The 25008-nt window shown below is 41.7% G+C and overlaps 1 protein-coding gene across 1 annotated transcript; it reads left to right on the forward strand.

The window, feature by feature from the left end:
• The first annotated feature begins 2837 nt into the window (after nucleotides 1–2837).
• On the forward strand, nucleotides 2838–14033 carry fgf5 (fibroblast growth factor 5). The gene is made up of 3 exons (XM_062023979.1): nucleotides 2838–3039; nucleotides 4823–4926; nucleotides 13635–14033. The coding sequence occupies exons 1-3, from the start codon at nucleotides 2838–2840 to the stop codon at nucleotides 13950–13952; spliced, it is 624 nt and encodes a 207-aa protein (XP_061879963.1). The 3' UTR covers nucleotides 13953–14033.
• Nucleotides 14034–25008: the final 10975 nt, after the last annotated feature.

Consider the following 25008-nt stretch of genomic DNA (forward strand, 5'->3'; position numbering starts at 1 on the left):
TTAGTAGATGATTGAGGTATGAGTTAGTAGATGATTGAGGTATGAGTTAGTAGATGATTGAGGTATGAGTTAATAGATGATTGAGGTATGAGTTAGTAGATGATTGAGGTATGAGTTAGTAGATGATTGAGGTATGAGTTAATAGATGATTGAGGTATGAGTTAGTAGATGATTGAGGCATTAGTAAGTAGATGATTGAGGTATGAGTTCATAGATGATTGAGGTATGAGTTAGTAGATGATTGAGGTATGAGTTAATAGATGATTGAGGTATGAGTTAGTAGATGATTGAGGTATGAGTTAGTAGATGATTGAGGCATTAGTAAGTAGATGATTGAGGTATGAGTTAGTAGATAATTGAGGTATGAGTTAGTAGATGATTGAGGTATGAGTTAGTAGATGATTGAGGTATGAGTTAGTAGATGATTGAGGTATGAGTAAGTAGATGATTGAGGTATGAGTTAGTAGATGATTGAGGTATGAGTTAATAGATGATTGAGGTATGAGTTAGTAGATGATTGAGGCATTAGTAAGTAGATGATTGAGGTATGAGTTAGTAGATGATTGAGGTATGAGTTCATAGATGATTGAGGTATGAGTTCATAGATGATTGAGGTATGAGTTAGTAGATGATTGAGGTATGAGTTAGTAGATGATTGAGGTATGAGTTAGTAGATGATTGAGGTATGAGTTAGTAGATGATTGAGGTATGAGTTAGTAGATGATTGAGGTATGAGTTAGTAGATGATTGAGGCATTGGTAAGTAGATGATTGAGGTATGAGTTAGTAGATGATTGAGGCATTGGTAAGTAGATGATTGAGGTATGAGTTAGTAGATGATTGATGTATGAGTTAGTAGATGATTGAGGTATGAGTTAGTAGATGATTGAGGTATGAGTTAGTAGATGATTGAGGTATGAGTTAGTAGATGATTGAGGCATTAGTAAGTAGATGATTGAGGTATGAGTTAGTAGATGATTGAGGCATTAGTAAGTAGATGATTGAGGTATGAGTTAGTAGATGATTGAGGTATGAGTTAGTAGATGATTGAGGCATTAGTAAGTAGATGATTGAGGTATGAGTTAGTAGATGATTGAGGTATGAGTTAGTAGATGATTGAGGTATGAGTTAGTAGATGATTGAGGCATTAGTAAGTAGATGATTGAGGTATGAGTTAGTAGATGATTGAGGTATGAGTTAGTAGATGATTGAGGCATTAGTAAGTAGATGATTGAGGTATGAGTTAGTAGATGATTGAGGTATGAGTTAGTAGATGATTGAGGCATTAGTAAGTAGATGATTGAGGTATGAGTTAGTAGATGATTGAGGTATGAGTTAGTAGATGATTGAGGTATGAGTTAGTAGATGATTGAGGCATTAGTAAGTAGATGATTGAGGTATGAGTTAGTAGATGATTGAGGTATGAGTTAGTAGATGATTAAGGTATGAGTTAGTAGAAGATTGAGGTATGAGTTAGTAGATGATTGAGGTATGAGTTAGTAGATGATTGAGGTATGAGTTAGTAGATGATTGAGGTATGAGTTCATAGATGATTGAGGTATGAGTTAGTAGTTGATTGAGGTATGAGTTAGTAGATGATTGAGGTATGAGTTAGTAGATGATTGAGGTATGAGTTAGTAGATGATTGAGGTATAAGTTAGTAGATGATTGAGGTATGAGTTAGTAGATGATTGAGGCATTAGTAAGTAGATGATTGAGGTATGAGTTAGTAGATGATTGAGGTATGAGTTCATAGATGATTGAGGTATGAGTTAGTAGATGATTGAGGTATGAGTTAGTAGATGATTGAGGTATGAGTTAGTAGATGATTGAGGTATGAGTTAGTAGATGATTGAGGTATGAGTTAATAGATGATTGAGGTATGAGTTAGTAGATGATTGAGGTATGAGTTAGTAGATGATTGAGGTATGAGTTAATAGATGATTGAGGTATGAGTTAGTAGATGATTGAGGCATTAGTAAGTAGATGATTGAGGTATGAGTTCATAGATGATTGAGGTATGAGTTAGTAGATGATTGAGGTATGAGTTAATAGATGATTGAGGTATGAGTTAGTAGATGATTGAGGTATGAGTTAGTAGATGATTGAGGCATTAGTAAGTAGATGATTGAGGTATGAGTTAGTAGATAATTGAGGTATGAGTTAGTAGATGATTGAGGTATGAGTTAGTAGATGATTGAGGTATGAGTTAGTAGATGATTGAGGTATGAGTAAGTAGATGATTGAGGTATGAGTTAGTAGATGATTGAGGTATGAGTTAATAGATGATTGAGGTATGAGTTAGTAGATGATTGAGGCATTAGTAAGTAGATGATTGAGGTATGAGTTAGTAGATGATTGAGGTATGAGTTCATAGATGATTGAGGTATGAGTTCATAGATGATTGAGGTATGAGTTAGTAGATGATTGAGGTATGAGTTAGTAGATGATTGAGGTATGAGTTAGTAGATGATTGAGGTATGAGTTAGTAGATGATTGAGGTATGAGTTAGTAGATGATTGAGGTATGAGTTAGTAGATGATTGAGGCATTGGTAAGTAGATGATTGAGGTATGAGTTAGTAGATGATTGAGGCATTGGTAAGTAGATGATTGAGGTATGAGTTAGTAGATGATTGATGTATGAGTTAGTAGATGATTGAGGTATGAGTTAGTAGATGATTGAGGTATGAGTTAGTAGATGATTGAGGTATGAGTTAGTAGATGATTGAGTGACGTCACTGCGCGTAAAAATATCCTGCACGCGCGCACGCACGCGCCTCCCCGCTGCTCGGAGTTGGGACACGCCTCCCCAAAATGTCGCGAGCGGCCACGGAAGAATGAAGCTTCCACTCTGCCTCCTCACCTGCGCGCACCTGCTGTGCGCACAGTGCGCGCATGAGCATGAGGAGGAGGAGGAGGAGGAGGAGGAGGAGGAAGGTCGCAGGACGTGTCGGCTCTACTGCCGCGTGGGCATCGGCTTCCACCTCCAGATCCACGGCGACGGCGCGGTCAACGGCAGCCATCAGCCCGACCACCGCAGTAAGTCTCCGTGCTTTTATTTTGAAGGTCAGATGTTGGCCTGGCAGGTAAAGGTGTTTTCTAATGTTGCGTGCATGGAAAATAATCAGTCAAAGTGTGATGAACTATAGCTGTCAAACTCGGGGCCACTTCTCACCTGCCACTTCATTTTACATGGCCTGCTAACATCTCACCTGCCACTTCATTTTACATGGCCTGCTAACATCTCACCTGCCACTTCATTTTACATGGCCTGCTGAACATAAAATACTTTTCTTTTCAACTGGAAGTTGAACTTTTTCAAATATATTTGTATTTATTTTCATTTTATTTGAACTGTAATATCATCTTTTTTTCTATAAATAGATACTTGACTTATGATTCCAAACAATCAAATTGAAGATTGTAAAAACAAGAATACATTTTACAGTTACAAAAATAATAATAAGGGCAGCTCAGTCTTCAGAATTTTCTTGTATAGAAAACAAACAAACAGTGTCAACATTTTAAATATACTGTAAAAAAAAACAGAAAAAACCCATATATTTTAAGGTTAAATAACACAAAATAGCAGCCAAGTTGCCGGAGTTTTGCCATAAAAAGTGGTACCCTTTTTCCATTTGTAGTAATACACTGTAAAAAAAACAACAACAAAAAAACAAAAGATGTTAAGGTTAAAAAAAACTAAACCTAGATTGGCTGAATTTGACCAAATAAAAAAATAGATGTTACGGTTAAAAAAAAAGTTGCCAAATTTTTACCATAAGAAAAACAACCAAACAGTGGAACCATTTTTTTCATGTATATTAATATACTGAAACAAACAAAACACAATAAAAACAAAGTGTATTTCAAGGTTTAATAAAACTAACTGTTTTGAAAAAATGTGGTTATAATAATTGTGCCAAATAATACTTTGTCAGAATTGGTTTGAATCGAGAAATCGATTCTGAATCAAATCTTCACCCGAGGAATCAGAATGGGATGGAATCGTTCAGAGCCAAACCATTTTAAGACATCACATTGCTGTGAAAATGAGGAGCTTGAATGTCCAGACTGTGTGAAAGTCCGCCCCCTAGTGTCCAGAGTGTGTGAAAGTCCGCCCCCTAGTGTCCAGACTGTGTGAAAGTCCGCCCCCTAGTGTCCAGACTGTGTGAAAGTCCGCCCCCTAGTGTCCAGACTGTGTGAAAGTCCGCCCCCTACTGTCCAGACGGTGTGAAAGTCCACCCCCTAGTGTCCAGACTGTGTTAAAGTCCACCTCCTAGTGTCCAGACTGTGTTAAAGTCCGCCCCCTAGTGTCCAGACTGTGTGAAAGTCCACCCCCTAGTGTCCAGACTGTGTGAAAGTCCGCCCCCTAGTATCCAGACTGTGTGAAAGTCCGCCCCCTAGTGTCCAGAGTGTGTGAAAGTCCGCCCCCTAGTGTCCATAGTGTGTGAAAGTCTGCCCCCTAGTGTCCAGAGTGTGTGAAAGTCCGCCCCCTAGTGTCCAGAGTGTGTGAAAGTCCACCCCCTAGTGTCCAGACTGTGTGAAAGTCCACCCCCTAATGTCCAGACTGTGTGAAAGTCCGCCCCCTAGTATCCAGACTGTGTGAAAGTCCGCCCCCTAGTGTCCAGAGTGTGTGAAAGTCCGCCCCCTAGTGTCCATAGTGTGTGAAAGTCTGCCCCCTAGTGTCCAGAGTGTGTGAAAGTCCGCCCCCTAGTGTCCAGAGTGTGTGAAAGTCTGTCCCCTAGTGTCCAGAGTGTGTGAAAGTCCGCCCTCTAGTGTCTGAGTGGGGCGTTTCAACAACTCCTTTGTGCCCTCCCAGGTGTCCTGGAGCTGTTTGCCGTGTCCCAGGGGGTGGTGGGCATCCGGGGGGTCTACAGTCATAGATTCCTGGCCATGAACAAGAGAGGACGGCTCCACGCCACCGTGAGTGCTAGCACACTATGCTAGCAGTTAGCGTGACCCTGGCTAACACAAGTCTTATTTTGTAAATGTTGATTTGAAAGTGTTTGGTGCATGCAGCTCCCTCAGCAGCACACCTCTCTCCGAACACCGCCCAGCCATACAACAAGGTTTGATGTGTTAAAGCGTGATGTTTTTTTACAATGTTTGTGTAACATTGGCTGCAGGAAACTTACGGACTCTCTTCCTGTAGAGCAGTCAGGTACTCTCTAACTTCCTGTAGAGCAGTCAGGTACTCTCTAACTTCCTGTAGAGCAGTCAGGTACTCTCTAACTTCCTGTAAAGCAGTCAGGTACTCTCTAACTTCCTGTAGGGCAGTCAGGTACTCTCTAACTTCCTGTAGAGCAGTCAGGTACTCTCTAACTTCCTGTAGATCAGTCAGGTACTCTCTAACTTCCTGTAGAGCAGTCAGGTACTCTCTAAGTTCCTGTAGAGCAGTCAGGTACTCTCTAACTTCCTGTAGAGCAGTCAGGTACTCTCTAACTTCCTGTAGGGCAGTCAGGTACTCTCTAACTTCCTGTAGAGCAGTCAGGTACTCTCTAACTTCCTGTAGAGCAGTCAGGTACTCTCTAACTTCCTGTAGAGCAGTCAGGTACTCTCTAACTTCCTGTAGAGCAGTCAGGTACTCTCTAACTTCCTGTAGAGCAGTCAGGTACTCTCTAACTTCCTGTAGGGCAGTCAGGTACTCTCTAACTTCCTGTAGAGCAGTCAGGTACTCTCTAACTTCCTGTAGAGCAGTCAGGTACTCTCTAACTTCCTGTAGAGCAGTCAGGTACTCTCTAACTTCCTGTAGAGCAGTCAGGTACTCTCTAACTTCCTGTAGAGCAGTCAGGTACTCTCTAACTTCCTGTAGATCAGTCAGGTACTCTCTAACTTCCTGTAGAGCAGTCAGGTACTCTCTAAGTTCCTGTAGAGCAGTCAGGTACTCTCTAACTTCCTGTAGAGCAGTCAGGTACTCTCTAACTTCCTGTAGGGCAGTCAGGTACTCTCTAACTTCCTGTAGAGCAGTCAGGTACTCTCTAACTTCCTGTAGAGCAGTCAGGTACTCTCTAACTTCCTGTAGAGCAGTCAGGTACTCTCTAACTTCCTGTAGAGCAGTCAGGTACTCTCTAACTTCCTGTAGAGCAGTCAGGTACTCTCTAACTTCCTGTAGAGCAGTCAGGTACTCTCTAACTTCCTGTAGAGCAGTCAGGTACTCTCTAACTTCCTGTAGGGCAGTCAGGTACTCTCTAACTTCCTGTAGAGCAGTCAGGTACTCTCTAACTTCCTGTAGAGCAGTCAGGTACTCTCTAACTTCCTGTAGAGCAGTCAGGTACTCTCTAACTTCCTGTAGGGCAGTCAGGTACTCTCTAACTTCCTGTAGAGCAGTCAGGTACTCTCTAACTTCCTGTAGAGCAGTCAGGTACTCTCTAACTTCCTGTAGAGCAGTCAGGTACTCTCTAACTTCCTGTAGGGCAGTCAGGTACTCTCTAACTTCCTGTAGAGCAGTCAGGTACTCTCTAACTTCCTGTAGAGCAGTCAGGTACTCTCTAACTTCCTGTAGAGCAGTCAGGTACTCTCTAACTTCCTGTAGAGCAGTCAGGTACTCTCTAACTTCCTGTAGAGCAGTCAGGTACTCTCTAACTTCCTGTAGAGCAGTCAGGTACTCTCTAACTTCCTGTAAAGCAGTCAGGTACTCTCTAAGTTCCTGTAGAGCAGTCAGGTACTCTCTAACTTCCTGTAGGGCAGTCAGGTACTCTCTAACTTCCTGTAGAGCAGTCAGGTACTCTCTAACTTCCTGTAGAGCAGTCAGGTACTCTCTAACTTCCTGTAGAGCAGTCTTCTCTAAATGAGGATAGATTCAGAATCAGGATGAATAAAAAATGTATTTTCTGTATTTTTTCAAAGTCCAAACGGACAGAAGACTTAAATCCTCTCATCACAGTGTTGACTGGACCCCGGCCCGCAGGGAGGTGGGCAGGCAGCCAGCTAGCTAGCAGCATTAGAGAAGTCCTGCCTGGGATGTTGGATAAGAAAATGAGGTCATCCAGCAGGACCCTCAGGACCGGTTCAATCCAGACGTGCATTTCAATAGTTTCACTGCAATCTATTTGTGGCAGCCGCTTGGAGGCGGGGCATGATTCCTGACACGTGATTGGTGGTTGTATGGACGCTGTGGGAGGGACTAAAGGTCAACAACAACAACAAGAACACAAACATGTCAAACACCACCAAAACAACCTCGCGAGTCACTCTTTGGACTAAACTTCTGAAGGACTCAGTGTTGGGTGTCACATGACATCAGTGTTGGGTGTCACATGACCTCAGTGTTGGGTGTCACATGACCTCAGTGTTGGGTGTCACATGACATCAGTGTTGGGTGTCACATGACCTCAGTGTTGGGTGTCACATGACCTCAGTGTTGGGTGTCACATGACATCAGTGTTGGGTGTCACATGACATCAGTGTTGGGTGTCACATGACCTCAGTGTTGGGTGTCACATGACCTCAGTGTTGGGTGTCACATTACTTCAGTGTTGGGTGTCACATGACCTCAGTGTTGGGTGTCACATGACCTCAGTGTTGGGTGTCACATGACCTCAGTGTTGGGTGTCACAAGACCTCAGTGTTGGGTGTCACATGACCTCAGTGTTGGGTGTCACATGACCTCAGTGTTGGGTGTCACATGACCTCAGTGTTGGGTGTCACATGACCTCAGTGTTGGGTGTCACATGACCTCAGTGTTGGGTGTCACATGACCTCAGTGTTGGGTGTCACAAGATCTCAGTGTTGGGTGTCACATGACCTCAGTGTTGGGTGTCACATGACATGAGTGTTGGGTGTCACATGACATCAGTGTTGGGTGTCACATGATCTCAGTGTTGGGTGTCACATGACCTCAGTGTTGGGTGTCACATGACCTCAGTGTTGGGTGTCACAAGATCTCAGTGTTGGGTGTCACATGACCTCAGTGTTGGGTGTCACATGACATCAGTGTTGGGTGTCACATGACATCAGTGTTGGGTGTCACATGACATCAGCGTTGGGTGTCACATGACATCAGTGTTGGGTGTCACATGACATCAGCGTTGGGTGTCACATGACATCAGCGTTGGGTGTCACGTGACCTCAGTGTTGGGTGTCACATGACATGAGTGTTGGGTGTCACATGACCTCAGTGTTGGGTGTCACATGACCTCAGTGTTGGGTGTCACATGACATCAGTGTTGGGTGTCACATGACATGAGTGTTGGGTGTCACATGACCTCAGTGTTGGGTGTCACATGACATCAGTGTTGGGTGTCACATGACATCAGTGTTGGGTGTCACATGACATCAGCGTTGGGTGTCACATGACCTCAGTGTTGGGTGTCACATGACATCAGTGTTGGGTGTCACATGACCTCAGTGTTGGGTGTCACATGACCTCAGTGTTGGGTGTCACATGACCTCAGTGTTGGGTGTCACATGACCTCAGTGTTGGGTGTCACATGACCTCAGTGTTGGGTGTCACATGACATCAGTGTTGGGTGTCACATGACCTCAGTGTTGGGTGTCACATGACCTCAGTGTTGGGTGTCACATGACATCAGTGTTGGGTGTCACATGACATGAGTGTTGGGTGTCACATGACCTCAGTGTTGGGTGTCACATGACATCAGTGTTGGGTGTCACATGACATCAGTGTTGGGTGTCACATGACATGAGTGTTGGGTGTCACATGACCTTAGTGTTGGGTGTCACATGACCTCAGTGTTGGGTGTCACATGACATCAATGTTGGGTGTCACATGACCTCAGTGTTGGGTGTCACATGACATGAGTGTTGGGTGTCACGTCACCTCAGTGTTGAGTGTCACATGACCTCAGTGTTGGGTGTCACATGACCTCAGTGTTGGGTGTCACATGACCTCAGTGTTGGGTGTCACATGACATCAGTGTTGGGTGTCACATGACCTCAGTGTTGGGTGTCACATGACCTCAGTGTTGGGTGTCACATGACATCAGTGTTGGGTGTCACATGACCTCAGTAGTGTTAGTGTTGGGTGTCACATGACCTCAGTAGTGTTAGTGTTGGGTGTCACATGACCTCAGTAGTGTTAGTGTTGGGTGTCACATGACCTCAGTAGTGTTAGTGTTGGGTGTCACATGACGTCAGTAGTGTTAGTGTTGGGTGTCACATGACCTCAGTAGTGTTAGTGTTGGGTGTCACATGACCTCAGTAGTGTTAGTGTTGGGTGTCACATGACCTCAGTAGTGTTAGTGTTGGGTGTCACATGACCTCAGTAGTGTTAGTGTTGGGTGTCACATGACCTCAGTAGTGTTAGTGTTGGGTGTCACATGACCTCAGTAGTGTTAGTGTTGGGTGTCACATGACCTCAGTGTTGGGTGTCACATGACCTCAGTGTTGGGTGTCACATGACATCAGTGTTGGGTGTCACATGACATGAGTGTCGGGTGTCACATGACCTCAGTGTTGGGTGTCACATGACATCAGTGTTGGGTGTCACATGACATCGGTGTTGGGTGTCACATGACATGAGTGTTGGGTGTCACATGACCTTAGTGTTGGGTGTCACATGACCTCAGTGTTGGGTGTCACATGACATCAATGTTGGGTGTCACATGACCTCAGTGTTGGGTGTCACATGACCTCAGTGTTGGGTGTCACATGACCTCAGTGTTGGGTGTCACATGACCTCAGTGTTGGGTGTCACATGACCTCAGTGTTGGGTGTCACATGACCTCAGTGTTGGGTGTCACATGACATCAGTGTTGGGTGTCACATGACCTCAGTGTTGGGTGTCACATGACCTCAGTGTTGGGTGTCACATGACATCAGTGTTGGGTGTCACATGACCTCAGTAGTGTTAGTGTTGGGTGTCACATGACGTCAGTAGTGTTAGTGTTGGGTGTCACATGACCTCAGTAGTGTTAGTGTTGGGTGTCACATGACCTCAGTAGTGTTAGTGTTGGGTGTCACATGACGTCAGTAGTGTTAGTGTTGGGTGTCACATGACCTCAGTAGTGTTAGTGTTGGGTGTCACATGACCTCAGTAGTGTTAGTGTTGGGTGTCACATGACCTCAGTAGTGTTAGTGTTGGGTGTCACATGACCTCAGTAGTGTTAGTGTTGGGTGTCACATGACCTCAGTAGTGTTAGTGTTGGGTGTCACATGACCTCAGTAGTGTTAGTGTTGGGTGTCACATGACCTCAGTGTTGGGTGTCACATGACCTCAGTGTTGGGTGTCACATGACATCAGTGTTGGGTGTCACATGACATGAGTGTTGGGTGTCACATGACCTCAGTGTTGGGTGTCACATGACATCAGTGTTGGGTGTCACATGACATCAGTGTTGGGTGTCACATGACATGAGTGTTGGGTGTCACATGACCTTAGTGTTGGGTGTCACATGACCTCAGTGTTGGGTGTCACATGACATCAATGTTGGGTGTCACATGACCTCAGTGTTGGGTGTCACATGACCTCAGTGTTGGGTGTCACATGACCTCAGTGTTGGGTGTCACATGACCTCAGTGTTGGGTGTCACATGACCTCAGTGTTGGGTGTCACATGACCTCAGTGTTGGGTGTCACATGACATCAGTGTTGGGTGTCACATGACCTCAGTGTTGGGTGTCACATGACCTCAGTGTTGGGTGTCACATGACATCAGTGTTGGGTGTCACATGACCTCAGTAGTGTTAGTGTTGGGTGTCACATGACGTCAGTAGTGTTAGTGTTGGGTGTCACATGACCTCAGTAGTGTTAGTGTTGGGTGTCACATGACCTCAGTAGTGTTAGTGTTGGGTGTCACATGACCTCAGTAGTGTTAGTGTTGGGGGTCACATGACCTCAGTAGTGTTAGTGTTGGGTGTCACATGACCTCAGTAGTGTTAGTGTTGGGTGTCACATGACCTCAGTAGTGTTAGTGTTGGGTGTCACATGACATCAGTAGTGTTAGTGTTGGGTGTCACATGACCTCAGTAGTGTTAGTGTTGGGGGTCACATGACCTCAGTAGTGTTAGTGTTGGGTGTCACATGACCTCAGTAGTGTTAGTGTTGGGTGTCACATGACCTCAGTAGTGTTAGTGTTGGGTGTCACATGACCTCAGTAGTGTTAGTGTTGGGTGTCACATGACCTCAGTAGTGTTAGTGTTGGGTGTCACATGACGTCAGTAGTGTTAGTGTTGGGTGTCACATGACCTCAGTAGTGTTAGTGTTGGGTGTCACATGACCTCAGTAGTGTTAGTGTTGGGTGTCACATGACCTCAGTAGTGTTAGTGTTGGGTGTCACATGACCTCAGTAGTGTTAGTGTTGGGTGTCACATGACCTCAGTAGTGTTAGTGTTGGGTGTCACATGACCTCAGTAGTGTTAGTGTTGGGTGTCACATGACCTCAGTGTTGGGTGTCACATGACCTCAGTGTTGGGTGTCACATGACATCAGTGTTGGGTGTCACATGACATGAGTGTTGGGTGTCACATGACCTCAGTGTTGGGTGTCACATGACATCAGTGTTGGGTGTCACATGACATCAGTGTTGGGTGTCACATGACCTCAGTAGTGTTAGTGTTGGGTGTCACATGACCTCAGTAGTGTTAGTGTTGGGTGTCACATGACATCAGTAGTGTTAGTGTTGGGTGTCACATGACCTCAGTAGTGTTAGTGTTGGGTGTCACATGCCATCAGTAGTGTTAGTGTTGGGTGTCACATGACATCAGTAGTGTTAGTGTTGGGTGTCACATGACCTCAGTAGTGTTAGTGTTGGGTGTCACATGACATCAGTAGTGTTAGTGTTGGGTGTCACATGACCTCAGTAGTGTTAGTGTTGGGTGTCACATGACCTCAGTAGTGTTAGTGTTGGGTGTCACATGACCTCAGTAGTGTTAGTGTTGGGTGTCACATGACCTCAGTAGTGTTAGTGTTGGGTGTCACATGACCTCAGTAGTGTTAGTGTTGGGTGTCACATGACCTCAGTGTTGGGTGTCACATGACCTCAGTGTTGGGTGTCACATGACATCAGTGTTGGGTGTCACATGACATGAGTGTTGGGTGTCACATGACCTCAGTGTTGGGTGTCACATGACATCAGTGTTGGGTGTCACATGACCTCAGTAGTGTTAGTGTTGGGTGTCACATGACCTCAGTGTTGGGTGTCACATGACCTCAGTGTTGGGTGTCACATGACATCAGTGTTGGGTGTCACATGACATGAGTGTTGGGTGTCACATGAACTCAGTGTTGGGTGTCACATGACATCAGTGTTGGGTGTCACATGACATCAGTGTTGGGTGTCACATGACCTCAGTAGTGTTAGTGTTGGGTGTCACATGACCTCAGTAGTGTTAGTGTTGGGTGTCACATGACATCAGTAGTGTTAGTGTTGGGTGTCACATGACCTCAGTAGTGTTAGTGTTGGGTGTCACATGCCATCAGTAGTGTTAGTGTTGGGTGTCACATGACATCAGTAGTGTTAGTGTTGGGTGTCACATGACCTCAGTAGTGTTAGTGTTGGGTGTCACATGACATCAGTAGTGTTAGTGTTGGGTGTCACATGACCTCAGTAGTGTTAGTGTTGGGTGTCACATGACATCAGTAGTGTTAGTGTTGGGTGTCACATGACATCAGTAGTGTTAGTGTTGGGTGTCACATGACCTCAGTAGTGTTAGTGTTGGGTGTCACATGACCTCAGTAGTGTTAGTGTTGGGTGTCACATGACCTCAGTGTTGGGTGTCACATGACCTCAGTGTTGGGTGTCACATGACATCAGTGTTGGGTGTCACATGACATGAGTGTTGGGTGTCACATGACCTCAGTGTTGGGTGTCACATGACATCAGTGTTGGGTGTCACATGACATCAGTGTTGGGTGTCACATGACCTCAGTAGTGTTAGTGTTGGGTGTCACATGACCTCAGTAGTGTTAGTGTTGGGTGTCACATGACATCAGTAGTGTTAGTGTTGGGTGTCACATGACCTCAGTAGTGTTAGTGTTGGGTGTCACATGCCATCAGTAGTGTTAGTGTTGGGTGTCACATGACATCAGTAGTGTTAGTGTTGGGTGTCACATGACCTCAGTAGTGTTAGTGTTGGGTGTCACATGACATCAGTAGTGTTAGTGTTGGGTGTCACATGACATCAGTAGTGTTAGTGTTGGGTGTCACATGACATCAGTAGTGTTAGTGTTGGGTGTCACATGACATCAGTAGTGTTAGTGTTGGGTGTCACATGACCTCAGTAGTGTTAGTGTTGGGTGTCACATGACATCAGTAGTGTTAGTGTTGGGTGTCACATGACATCAGTAGTGTTAGTGTTGGGTGTCACATGACATCAGTAGTGTTAGTGTTGGGTGTCACGTGAAGGAGCAGGAAGTGGGTAAGGAAACAGCAACAGAGGATGTTTGTTTGTTTTTTTTCTTTTTACATTTTTTTCTTCCCATGATGGCAGGGGAGGCAGGTGAGGCGGGGCCTCACCTGCCTCCCCTGACTGCACGTCACTGGAGGTCAGGCAGGTTGAAACTACAAATTAGCTTTAGCATGCAATTAGCGTCTCTTGTAATCAAGACCATGAAGTTGTCTTAGGTCTTGGTCCTTCTTAGTCCTGTGACGGTAAAGTGCCAAGGAGTGTATAAGACCTAGAAAGTGTTCTGAGAAGATATTGAAATCTAAAGTGGACCTTCTTGAATCCTAGGAGTCGTTTACGGACGACTGCAAGTTCCGCGAGCGCTTCCAGGAGAGCGGCTACAACACGTACGCCTCGGTGGTCCACGGGAGCACCAGGACCGGCCGGGCCTGGTTGGTGGCGCTCAACAAACGAGGGAAAGCCAAAATGGGCTCCAGTCCCAGGGTCAAGCCCCGCCACGTCTCCACCCACTTCCTGCCCAGGGTCGGCCTGCACGACCAGCGTGGCTTCACCGTCGCCCACGGCAACAGAGCCCCGCCGCAGAAGGCCAAAGTCCAGCAGGCGCCCAGACAAGTCAAGTACTGGCCCAAGTATCGCTTTGGATAAATGCTCTACGACTATCTAAAGCAGCGGTCCACAACCTTTTTGTAGCTGCGGGCCCATCAACGCTTGAAAAGTAGTCCCACGGACCGGGGGGGGAGGGGGGGGGGGTTCATGTGTGCTTACAGACTGTATCCCTGCAGACTCTATTGATATATATTGATATATAATGTATATATATTGTGTTTTTTATGTTGTTTTAATAAAAATAAAAAAAATAAAAAAATAAAAAAACATTTTAAATTTTTTTTTAAATTTCTTGTGCGGCCCGGTACCGGTACCGGGGCCGCGGCCCGGTGGTTGGGGACCACTGATCTAAAGCTCACACTTTTCAAGTCTGATCTCACTGCAACATTTGGCCTCTTTTGGTGGCTCTCTTCTGGATGCTAACCCTGCTAGCAAGCCATGCTAACCCTGCTAGCAAACCATGCTAACCCTGCTAGCAAACCATGCTAACCCTGCTAGCAAACCATGCTAACCCTGCTAGCAAACCCTGCTAACCCTGCTAGCAAACCATGCTAACCCAGCTAGCAAACCATGCTAACCCTGCTAGCAAACCATGCTAACCCAGCTAGCAAACCATGCTAACCCAGCTAGCAAACGCTAACTCCAAGTTAGCTAATCAGTTCCTAGGAGCTTTGTTTGGGTTTTTAGCGCCAAACTTTTTATTTTGACGCTGGATTTGTGCAGCGGAACTTTTGGCGTTTGATTTTTGTGAACTGAATGTTTTTGACATGAAATGTTGCTGACAAGGTCATCGAAAGTTGCTGACAAGGTCATTGAAAGTTGCTGACAAGGTCATTGAAAGTTGCTGACAAGGTCATCGAAAGTTGCTGACAAGGTCATCGTAAGTTGCTGACAAGGTCATTGAAAGTTGCTGGCAAGGTCATCGAAAGTTGCTGACAAGGTCATTGGAAGTTGCTGACAAGGACATTGGAAGTTGCTGACAAGGTCATCGAAAGTTGCTGACAAGGTCATTGAAAGTTGCTGACAAGGTCATCGAAAGTTGCTGACAAGGTCATTGAAAGTTGCTGACAAGGTCATTGAAAGTTGCTGACAAGGTCATTGAAAGTTGCTGACAAGGTCATTGAAAGTTGCTGACAAGGTCATTGAAAGTTGCTGACAAGGTCATCAAAAGTTGCTGACAAGGTCATTGAAAGTTTCTGACAAGGTCATTGAAAGTTGCTGACAAGGTCATTGAAAGTTGCTGACAAGGTCATTGAAAGTTGCTGACAAGGTCATCAAAAGTTGCTGACAAGGTCATCGAAAGTTGCTGACAAGGTCATTGAAAGTTGCTGACAAGGTCATTGAAAGTTGCTGACAAGGTCATTGAAAGTTGCTGACAAGGTCATTGAAAGTTGCTGACAAGGTCATTGAAAGTTGCTGACAAGGTCATCGAAAGTTGCTGACAAGGTCATTGAAAGTTGCTGACAAGGTCATTGAAAGTTGCTGACAAGGTCATTGAAAGTTGCTGACAAGGTCATTGAAAGTTGCTGACAAGGTCATCGAAAGTTGCTGACAAGGTCATTGAAAGTTGCTGACAAGGTCATTGAAAGTTGCTGACAAGGTCATTGAAAGTTGCTGACAAGGTCATCAAAAGTTTCTGACAAGGTCATCGAAAGTTGCTGACAAGGTCATTGAAAGTTGCTGACAAGGTCATTGAAAGTTGCTGACAAGGTCATTGAAAGTTGCTGACAAGGTCATTGAAAGTTGCTGACAAGGTCATTGAAAGTTGCTGACAAGGTCATTGAAAGTTGCTGACAAGGTCATTGAAAGTTGCTGACAAGGTCATTGAAAGTTGCTGACAAGGTCATTGAAAGTTGCTGACAAGGTCATTGAAAGTTGCTGACAAGGTCATCGAAAGTTGCTGACAAGGTCATTGAAAGTTGCTGACAAGGTCATTGAAAGTTGCTGACAAGGTCATTGAAAGTTGCTGACAAGGTCATTGAAAGTTTCTGACAAAGTCATTGAAAGTTGCTGACAAGGTCATTGAAAGTTGCTGACAAGGTCATCAAAAGTTGCTGACAAGGTCATTGAAAGTTGCTGACAAGGTCATCAAAAGTTGCTGACAAGGTCATTGAAAGTTGCTGACAAGGTCATTGAAAGTTGCTGACAAGGTCATTGAAAGTTGCTGACAAGGTCATTGAAAGTTTCTGACAAGGTCATTGAAAGTTGCTGACAAGGTCATTGAAAGTTGCTGACAAGGTCATTGAAAGTTGCTGACAAGGTCATTGAAAGTTGCTGACATGGTCATTGAAAGTTGCTGACAAGGTCATTGAAAGTTGCTGACAAGGTCATTGAAAGTTGCTGACAAGGTCATTGAAAGTTGCTGACAAGGTCATTGAAAGTTGCTGACAAGGTCATTGAAAGTTGCTGACAAGGTCATTGAAAGTTTCTGACAAGGTCATTGAAAGTTTCTGACAAGGTCATTGAAAGTTTCTGACAAGGTCATTGAAAGTTTCTGACAAGGTCATTGAAAGTTGCTGACAAGGTCATTGAAAGTTGCTGACAAGGTCATTGAAAGTTTCTGACAAGGTCATTGAAAGTTGCTGACAAGGTCATTGAAAGTTGCTGACAAGGTCATTGAAAGTTGCTGACAAGGTCATTGAAAGTTTCTGACAAGGTCATTGAAAGTTTCTGACAAGGTCATTGAAAGTTTCTGACAAGGTCATTGAAAGTTTCTGACAAGGTCATTGAAAGTTGCTGACAAGGTCATTGAAAGTTTCTGACAAGGTCATTGAAAGTTGCTGACAAGGTCATTGAAAGTTGCTGACACCAAAATGTTGACACTACGATTGTATTCACTTAATTGTTCAGCTCTGAATATTTTACACTGAATTTATATACACCACATTTTTTCACACTATTTTTTTTACAATTAATTTTTGTACACTGAATTTAAACAAAACTGATTTTTTTTACACTGAATTTTTGTACACCAACTTTTTTACATTACTTAGTGTACAACAATTCTGTGTAAAGAATTCAGTGCTGAAAAATTCATTGTATAAAAAAGTTTTTTTTACAATGAATTTTTGCACATCAATTTTTACACTACATTTCAAAACGATGCATTTTAAAACTCTGACTTTTTCAGCACTACATTTTTTACACTGAATTTTTTCTCACTACATTTTTTTTTACGACAAAATTCTATACACCACATTTTTGACACTAAATTTGCATACACTGAATTTCAAAAGACTGAATTTTGAAGGCACACATTTTGCCAACTTATGTTTTCTATGAAACTGTCGCATCTTTTGTTGGGAAATTATTCACTTCACAAAATTCAAAGGCAAAAAATGCTGTCTCAAAAAGTCAGGGCCAAAAAACAGTTTGTGTAATAAAGACACAAATAACACATTTCAGGAAACTGCAACGTTGGGATTGCGCTGATTCACACAAATTGTGCGAATTATGCGCACCTTTGTCATTTCCTCCGATCCTATCGCACAAACTTCTCCTTTTCACCAACAAAATGGGTCTTTTAGTTTGTTCCTTGTGTAACACAACTTATGTTTGTTCCTTGTGTAACACAACTTATGTTTGTTCCTTGTGTAACACAACTTATGTTTGTTCCTTGTGTAACACAACTTATATTTGTTCCTTGTGTAACACAACTTATGTTTGTTCCTTGTGTAACACAACTTATGTTTGTTCCTTGTGTAACACAACTTATGTTTGTTCCTTGTGTAGACCACAACTTATGTTTGTTCCTTGTGTAACACAACTTATGTTTGTTCCTTGTGTAACACAACTTATGTTTGTTCCTTGTGTAACACAACTTATGTTTGTTCCTTGTGTAGACCACAACACAACTTATGTTTGTTCTTTGTGTAGACCACAACACAACTTATGTTTGTTCCTTGTGTAGACGACAACGCAACTTATGTTTGTTCCTTGTGTAGACGACGACACAACTTATGTTTGTTCCTTGTGTGGACGACAACGCAACTTATGTTTGTTCCTTGTGTAGACGACGACACAACTTATGTTTGTTCCTTGTGTAGACGACAACACAACTTATGTTTTTTCCTTGTGTAGACCACAACACAACTTATGTTTGTTCCTTGTGTAACACAACTTATGTTTGTTCCTTGTGTAACACAACTTATGTTTGTTCCTTGTGTAACACAACTTATGTTTGTTCCTTGTGTAACACAACTTATGTTTGTTCCTTGTGTAGACCACAACACAACTTATGTTTGTTCTTTGTGTAGACCACAACACAACTTATGTTTGTTCCTTGTGTAGACGACAACGCAACTTATGTTTGTTCCTTGTGTAGACGACGACACAACTTATGTTTGTTCCTTGTGTAGACGACAACACAACTTATGTTTTTTCCTTGTGTAGACCACAACACAACTTATGTTTGTTCCTTGTGTAACACAACTTATGTTTGTTCCTTGTGTAACACAACTTATGTTTGTTCCTTGTGTAACACAACTTATGTTTGTTCCTTGTGTAACACAACTTATGTTTGTTCCTTGTGTAACACAACTTATGTTTGTTCCTTGTGTAACACAACTTATGTTTGTTCCTTGTGTAACACAACTTATGTTTGTTCCTTGTGTAACACAACTTATGTTTGTTCCTTGTGTAACACAACTTATGTTTGTTCCTTGTGTAGACCACAACTTATGTTTGTTCCTTGTGTAACACAACTTATGTTTGTTCCTTGTGTAACACAACTTATGTTTGTTCCTTGTGTAACACAACTTATGTTTGTTCCTTGTGTAGACCACAACACAACTTATGTTTGTTCTTTGTGTAGACCACAACACAACTTATGTTTGTTCCTTGTGTAGACGACAACGCAACTTATGTTTGTTCCTTGTGTAGACGACGACACAACTTATGTTTGTTCCTTGTGTGGACGACAACGCAACTTATGTTTGTTCCTTGTGTAGACGACGACACAACTTATGTTTGTTCCTTGTGTAGACGACAACACAACTTATGTTTTTTCCTTGTGTAGACCACAACACAACTTATGTTTGTTCCTTGTGTAACACAACTTATGTTTGTTCCTTGTGTAACACAACTTATGTTTGTTCCTTGTGTAACACAACTTATGTTTGTTCCTTGTGTAACACAACTTATGTTTGTTCCTTGTGTAGACCACAACACAATTTATGTTTGTTCTTTGTGTAGACCACAACACAACTTATGTTTGTTCCTTGTGTAGACGACAACGCAACTTATGTTTGTTCCTTGTGTAGACGACGACACAACTTATGTTTGTTCCTTGTGTAGACGACAACACAACTTATGTTTTTTCCTTGTGTAGACCACAACACAACTTATGTTTGTTCCTTGTGTAACACAACTTATGTTTGTTCCTTGTGTAACACAACTTATGTTTGTTCCTTGTGTAACACAACTTATGTTTGTTCCTTGTGTAACACAACTTATGTTTGTTCCTTGTGTAACACAACTTATGTTTGTTCCTTGTGTAACACAACTTATGTTTGTTCCTTGTGTAACACAACTTATGTTTGTTCCTTGTGTAACACAACTTATGTTTGTTCCTTGTGTAACACAACTTATGTTTGTTCCTTGTGTAGACCACAACTTATGTTTGTTCCTTGTGTAACACAACTTATGTTTGTTCCTTGTGTAACACAACTTATGTTTGTTCCTTGTGTAACACAACTTATGTTTGTTCCTTGTGTAGACCACAACACAACTTATGTTTGTTCTTTGTGTAGACCACAACACAACTTATGTTTGTTCCTTGTGTAGACGACAACGCAACTTATGTTTGTTCCTTGTGTAGACGACGACACAACTTATGTTTGTTCCTTGTGTGGACGACAACGCAACTTATGTTTGTTCCTTGTGTAGACGACGACACAACTTATGTTTGTTCCTTGTGTAGACGACAACACAACTTATGTTTTTTCCTTGTGTAGACCACAACACAACTTATGTTTGTTCCTTGTGTAACACAACTTATGTTTGTTCCTTGTGTAACACAACTTATGTTTGTTCCTTGTGTAACACAACTTATGTTTGTTCCTTGTGTAGACCACAACACAACTTATGTTTGTTCTTTGTGTAGACCACAACACAACTTATGTTTGTTCCTTGTGTAGACGACAACGCAACTTATGTTTGTTCCTTGTGTAGACGACGACACAACTTATGTTTGTTCCTTGTGTAGACGACAACACAACTTATGTTTTTTCCTTGTGTAGACCACAACACAACTTATGTTTGTTCCTTGTGTAACACAACTTATGTTTGTTCCTTGTGTAACACAACTTATGTTTGTTCCTTGTGTAACACAACTTATGTTTGTTCCTTGTGTAACACAACTTATGTTTGTTCCTTGTGTAACACAACTTATGTTTGTTCCTTGTGTAACACAACTTATGTTTGTTCCTTGTGTAGACCACAACACAACTTATGTTTGTTCCTTGTGTAACACAACTTATGTTTGTTCCTTGTGTAGACCACAACACAACTTATGTTTGTTCCTTGTGTAGACCACAACACAACTTATGTTTGTTCCTTGTGTAACACAACTTATGTTTGTTCCTTGTGTAACACAACTTATGTTTGTTCCTTGTGTAACACAACTTATGTTTGTTCCTTGTGTAACACAACTTATGTTTGTTCCTTGTGTAACACAACTTATGTTTGTTCCTTGTGTAACACAACTTATGTTTGTTCCTTGTGTAGACCACAACACAACTTATGTTTGTTCTTTGTGTAGACCACAACACAACTTATGTTTGTTCCTTGTGTAGACGACAACGCAACTTATGTTTGTTCCTTGTGTAGACGACGACACAACTTATGTTTGTTCCTTGTGTGGACGACAACGCAACTTATGTTTGTTCCTTGTGTAGACGACGACACAACTTATGTTTGTTCCTTGTGTAGACGACAACACAACTTATGTTTTTTCCTTGTGTAGACCACAACACAACTTATGTTTGTTCCTTGTGTAACACAACTTATGTTTGTTCCTTGTGTAACACAACTTATGTTTGTTCCTTGTGTAACACAACTTATGTTTGTTCCTTGTGTAACACAACTTATGTTTGTTCCTTGTGTAGACCACAACACAACTTATGTTTGTTCTTTGTGTAGACCACAACACAACTTATGTTTGTTCCTTGTGTAGACGACAACGCAACTTATGTTTGTTCCTTGTGTAGACGACGACACAACTTATGTTTGTTCCTTGTGTAGACGACAACACAACTTATGTTTTTTCCTTGTGTAGACCACAACACAACTTATGTTTGTTCCTTGTGTAACACAACTTATGTTTGTTCCTTGTGTAACACAACTTATGTTTGTTCCTTGTGTAACACAACTTATGTTTGTTCCTTGTGTAACACAACTTATGTTTGTTCCTTGTGTAACACAACTTATGTTTGTTCCTTGTGTAACACAACTTATGTTTGTTCCTTGTGTAGACCACAACACAACTTATGTTTGTTCCTTGTGTAACACAACTTATGTTTGTTCCTTGTGTAGACCACAACACAACTTATGTTTGTTCCTTGTGTAGACCACAACACAACTTATGTTTGTTCCTTGTGTAACACAACTTATGTTTGTTCCTTGTGTAACACAAGTTATGTTTGTTCCTTGTGTAACACAACTTATGTTTGTTCCTTGTGTAACACAACTTATGTTTGTTCCTTGTGTAACACAACTTATGTTTGTTCCTTGTGTAACACAACTTATGTTTGTTCCTTGTGTAGACCACAACACAACTTATGTTTGTTCTTTGTGTAGACCACAACACAACTTATGTTTGTTCCTTGTGTAGACGACAACGCAACTTATGTTTGTTCCTTGTGTAGACGACGACACAACTTATGTTTGTTCCTTGTGTGGACGACAACGCAACTTATGTTTGTTCCTTGTGTAGACGACGACACAACTTATGTTTGTTCCTTGTGTAGACGACAACACAACTTATGTTTTTTCCTTGTGTAGACCACAACACAATTTATGTTTGTTCCTTGTGTAACACAACTTATGTTTGTTCCTTGTGTAACACAACTTATGTTTGTTCCTTGTGTAGACGACGACACAACTTATGTTTGTTCCTTGTGTAGACGACAACACAACTTATGTTTTTTCCTTGTGTAGACCACAACACAACTTATGTTTGTTCCTTGTGTAACACAACTTATGTTTGTTCCTTGTGTAACACAACTTATGTTTGTTCCTTGTGTAACACAACTTATGTTTGTTCCTTGTGTAACACAACTTATGTTTGTTCCTTGTGTAGACCACAACACAACTTATGTTTGTTCTTTGTGTAGACCACAACACAACTTATGTTTGTTCCTTGTGTAGACGACAACGCAACTTATGTTTGTTCCTTGTGTAGACGACGACACAACTTATGTTTGTTCCTTGTGTAGACGACAACACAACTTATGTTTTTTCCTTGTGTAGACCACAACACAACTTATGTTTGTTCCTTGTGTAACACAACTTATGTTTGTTCCTTGTGTAACACAACTTATGTTTGTTCCTTGTGTAACACAACTTATGTTTGTTCCTTGTGTAACACAACTTATGTTTGTTCCTTGTGTAACACAACTTATGTTTGTTCCTTGTGTAACACAACTTATGTTTGTTCCTTGTGTAGACCACAACACAACTTATGTTTGTTCCTTGTGTAACACAACTTATGTTTGTTCCTTGTGTAGACCACAACACAACTTATGTTTGTTCCTTGTGTAGACCACAACACAACTTATGTTTGTTCCTTGTGTAACACAACTTATGTTTGTTCCTTGTGTAACACAACTTATGTTTGTTCCTTGTGTAACACAACTTATGTTTGTTCCTTGTGTAACACAACTTATGTTTGTTCCTTGTGTAACACAACTTATGTTTGTTCCTTGTGTAACACAACTTATGTTTGTTCCTTGTGTAGACCACAACACAACTTATGTTTGTTCTTTGTGTAGACCACAACACAACTTATGTTTGTTCCTTGTGTAGACGACAACGCAACTTATGTTTGTTCCTTGTGTAGACGACGACACAACTTATGTTTGTTCCTTGTGTGGACGACAACGCAACTTATGTTTGTTCCTTGTGTAGACGACGACACAACTTATGTTTGTTCCTTGTGTAGACGACAACACAACTTATGTTTTTTCCTTGTGTAGACCACAACACAATTTATGTTTGTTCCTTGTGTAACACAACTTATGTTTGTTCCTTGTGTAACACAACTTATGTTTGTTCCTTGTGTAACACAACTTATGTTTGTTCCTTGTGTAACACAACTTATGTTTGTTCCTTGTGTAGACCACAACACAACTTATGTTTGTTCTTTGTGTAGACCACAACACAACTTATGTTTGTTCCTTGTGTAGACGACGACACAACTTATGTTTGTTCCTTGTGTAGACGACAACACAACTTATGTTTTTTCCTTGTGTAGACCACAACACAACTTATGTTTGTTCCTTGTGTAACACAACTTATGTTTGTTCCTTGTGTAACACAACTTATGTTTGTTCCTTGTGTAACACAACTTATGTTTGTTGCTTGTGTAACACAACTTATGTTTGTTCCTTGTGTAACACAACTTATGTTTGTTCCTTGTGTAGACCACAACACAACTTATGTTTGTTCCTTGTGTAACACAACTTATGTTTGTTCCTTGTGTAGACCACAACACAACTTATGTTTGTTCCTTGTGTAGACCACAACACAACTTATGTTTGTTCCTTGTGTAGACGACAACACAACTTATGTTTGTTCCTTGTGTAGACGACAACACAACTTATGTTTGTTCCTTGTGTAGACGACAACACAACTTATGTTTGTTCTTTGTGTAGACGACAACACAACTTATGTTTGTTCCTTGTGTAGACGACAACACAACTTATGTTTTTTCCTTGTGTAGACCACAACACAACTTATGTTTGTTCCTTGTGTAGACCACAACACAACTTATGTTTGTTCCTTGTGTAGACGACAACACAACTTATGTTTGTTCCTTGTGTAGATGACAACACAACTTATGTTTGTTCCTTGTGTAGACCACAACACAACTTATGTTTGTTCCCTGTGTAACACAACTTATTTTTGTTCCTTGTGTAGACGACAACACAACTTATGTTTGTTCCTTGTGTAGATGACAACACAACTTATGTTTGTTCCTTGTGTAGACGACAACACAACTTATGTTTGTTCCTTGTGTAGACGACAACACAACTTATGTTTGTTCCCTGTGTAACACAACTTATGTTTGTTCCTTGTGTAGACGACAACACAACTTATGTTTAACACAACTTATGTTTGTTCCTTGTGTAGACGACAACACAACTTATGTTTGTTCCCTGTTTAACACAACTTATGTTTGTTCCTTGTGTAGACGACAACACAACTTATGTTTAACACAACTTATTTTTGTTCCTTGTGTAGACGACAACACAACTTATGTTTGTTCCTTGTGTAGACCACAACACAACTTATGTTTGTTCCTTGTGTAGACGACAACACAACTTATGTTTGCTCCTTGTGTAGACCACAACACAACTTATGTTATGTTTGTTTGCCGATGGATTTGTTTCACCTGCAAGTGAGCAAGGTGTGCTGGGTGTTGTTGACTTAAATGTGTGGCGTCTGTTTACCGCGGGTTTGCGAGCCAGATCCAAACTGGGTTGACGAAACTGCGAAACGAAGATAAACTGTGGAATATCTCTTGCAGCACGTACAGTACGCACTTCAAACACCACACATACATGTTCAAACAGACTATTAAACAACATGTTCAAACAGACTATTAAACACCACACATACATGTTCAAACAGACTATTAAACAACATGTTCAAACAGACTATTAAAGATTACAAATACATGTTCAAACAGACTATTAAACAACATGTTCAAACAGACTATTAAAGACTACAAATACACGTTCAAACAGACTATTAAACAACATGTTCAAACAGACTATTAAACACCACACATACATGTTCAAACAGACTATTAAACAACATGTTCAAACAGACTATTAAAGACTACAAATACATGTTCAAACAGACTATTAAACAA

This window comes from Entelurus aequoreus, linkage group LG17, assembly GCF_033978785.1.
Source record: "Entelurus aequoreus isolate RoL-2023_Sb linkage group LG17, RoL_Eaeq_v1.1, whole genome shotgun sequence".
In the NCBI taxonomy this organism is placed as follows: domain Eukaryota; kingdom Metazoa; phylum Chordata; class Actinopteri; order Syngnathiformes; family Syngnathidae; genus Entelurus; species Entelurus aequoreus.